Source organism: Pygoscelis adeliae, unplaced genomic scaffold (assembly GCF_000699105.1).
Source record: "Pygoscelis adeliae isolate BGI_AS28 unplaced genomic scaffold, ASM69910v1 Scaffold192, whole genome shotgun sequence".
In the NCBI taxonomy this organism is placed as follows: Eukaryota; Metazoa; Chordata; class Aves; order Sphenisciformes; family Spheniscidae; genus Pygoscelis; species Pygoscelis adeliae.
The window spans coordinates 47,305-49,543 of record NW_008824284.1 but is presented as its reverse complement, the minus strand read 5'-3'; the positions used below and the strand labels follow the sequence as shown (position 1 = coordinate 49,543).

At 45.4% G+C, this 2,239-nt stretch overlaps 1 protein-coding gene across 1 annotated transcript in view; it reads left to right on the top strand.

Annotated features, from left to right (window-relative positions):
• The window catches only part of DTWD2 (DTW domain containing 2), a 114,185-nt gene that overhangs the window by 72,641 nt on the left and 39,305 nt on the right, over nucleotides 1–2,239 (top strand). Inside the window, exon 4 of the mRNA XM_009318596.1 lies at nucleotides 1,617–1,806. Within this exon, the coding sequence (XP_009316871.1) occupies nucleotides 1,617–1,806 (190 nt within the window). The remainder of the gene's footprint in view (nucleotides 1–1,616; nucleotides 1,807–2,239) is intronic.

Here is a 2,239-nt window from a genome sequence, read left to right as displayed (position 1 = left end):
CAAGCCTATGACTGAAGATGCTCTTCCCCTCCTCTGACAGACGGACCCCATCAGCCCCCAGTAGACCAGGTTTCTCAAAGTGAGTCCCATGATCTAAGTAGCCGAACCCCTGGCTGTGGCACCAGTCCCATAACCATTTGTTGACTCGCCAGATTCGACTGGCCCTTTCAAACCCCTTCCCTTTGACCAGCAGGATTGATGAAAAAACTACCTGCTCTCCAGAGTCCCTTAGTGCCACTCCCAGGGCTCTGTAGTCCTTCTTGATAGTCCTCAGACTGCTCCTGGCTGTGTCACTGGTGCCCACGTGAAACAGTAGCAGCGGATAATAGTCAGTGGGCTGTACGAGGCTTGGTAGCCTCTCGGTGACATCCCTGATGCAAGACCTGGTAAGCAGCACACCTCTCTAGACAGCGCATCTGGTTGGCAAATGGGTGCCTCCGCACCCCTCAGAAGAGAGTCGCCTACTGCTATCAGCCGCCGCCTTTTCCTAGTGGCGCTGGTTGTTATACGGGGGACAGGTCGGGCTGCATTACTCAGCCTCATCGCTTCTCCTGGTGTGACAGGACTTTCCTCTTCGGCCTGTAGAGTGGTGAAGTGGCTCTGCACGGGCACCTCAGGCTTCAGGGGAAGTCTCTTCCTCCTGCTGGCCCTTGCCTTTGCTACCGTCCATTCTTCTGCATTATTGGCCCCCCCGCTCCCTTCTGCGTGTGCCGATGGGGGAGTTTTTGGCTGTTTGGCCATGGGCTGCGGGTCCACTGCAGACTGTGCTTGGAACCAGCTATCTAGCTCCTTCTCTGCCTCCCTGATGTTATGCAGTCTGTTATATTCTTGATATATTGCTTTATCAAGCTTTCATTGATTACTTTTGTGGGTGTTTTTTTCTTCCTCTCTGTCTGGAATAGAGTTCATTTCCTTCCTAGTAGCTGGTACAGTGCTGTGTTTTGGATTTAGGTTGAGAATAATGTTGATAACACACCGATGTTTTAGTGGTTGCTGAGTAGTGCTTACACTAGTCAAGGACTTTCTAGCTTCTCATGCCCTGCCAGCGAGAAGCTGAGAGGGGACACAGCCAGGACAGCTGACCCAAACTGGCCAAAGGGCTATTCCATACCATGTGACGTCATGTTCAGTATATAAACTGGGGGGGTGGCCGGGGAAGGGGTGACCGCTGCTCAGGCACTGGCTGGGCCTCGGTTGGCAGGTGGTGAGGGATTGCATTGTGCATCACTTATTTTGTATATTCTTCTATCATGATTATTTTCCCTTCCTTTTCTGTCCTATTAAACTGTCTTTATCTCAACCCATGAATTTTACTTTTTTTTTTTCCAATTCTCTCCCCCATCCCGCTGAAGGGTGGGGGGTGAGTGAATAGCTGTGTGGTGTTTAGCTGCCTGCCGGGTTAAACCACAGCACTGCCTTAGGAACTGAGGGAGAACCAACAACTTTTGAGGTGTTGGAAAGAGAAAGTGGTAGCTGAACAATGGACTTCTTTTGAAACTGAAGTAAAATTTGGAGAAGATGAGTGGGAGTTAACTAACTTGCAATATCTGGAAGTATGTATTTGTCGTGAAAACTTTTTAATAATTGTTCTCATTTTGTGTGTCTGTGTATTGAAGGTATCCTGAATTAGCAACTGTGTGCAGAAATCCCAATACTCTGATTTTGTATCCTGGAGCTGAAGCAACCAATTTGGAAGAAGTTGCTGTGATGCCTTCTAGCCCATCTGTTATGATCATCATTGATGGAACATGGAGTCAGGCTAAAGATATATTTTACAAAAATTCTCTCTTCCGGCTTCCCAAGCAGGTGAGTTTTAATATATAAAATAAAAATTTTAAGTATGTCTAACAGAGGCTTGCTTTCTGACCAGCAAGAAGGGAGTGTTTTTGTGAGGATGAAAATCATGGAAATCTTTTTTCGTTCTCAGCTGTAACCAGTTGACAAGATAAGGAAAACTTGAACAGTTAAATAAAACAGTCTGCAAGATTGTGAGAAAGATGACTATAAATATTTGGCGGGGTTCACTTTGACACTTGAAATTTGTTTTTGCTTGTTTTGAGTTAATGTATCTAACTTCATAGTGAATCATTGTTTTGCAAAATTGAAAACTGGTTTGTGTAGAAAGGTTTTGCCTATTGCCTAAGATGTTAGAACATATACAATGAAATAAGCATTTTTTTCCCCTGCATAAGTATTTTGCATTACAGTAATAGGAAAGCTGAAAGTAGAATTTTGTAGC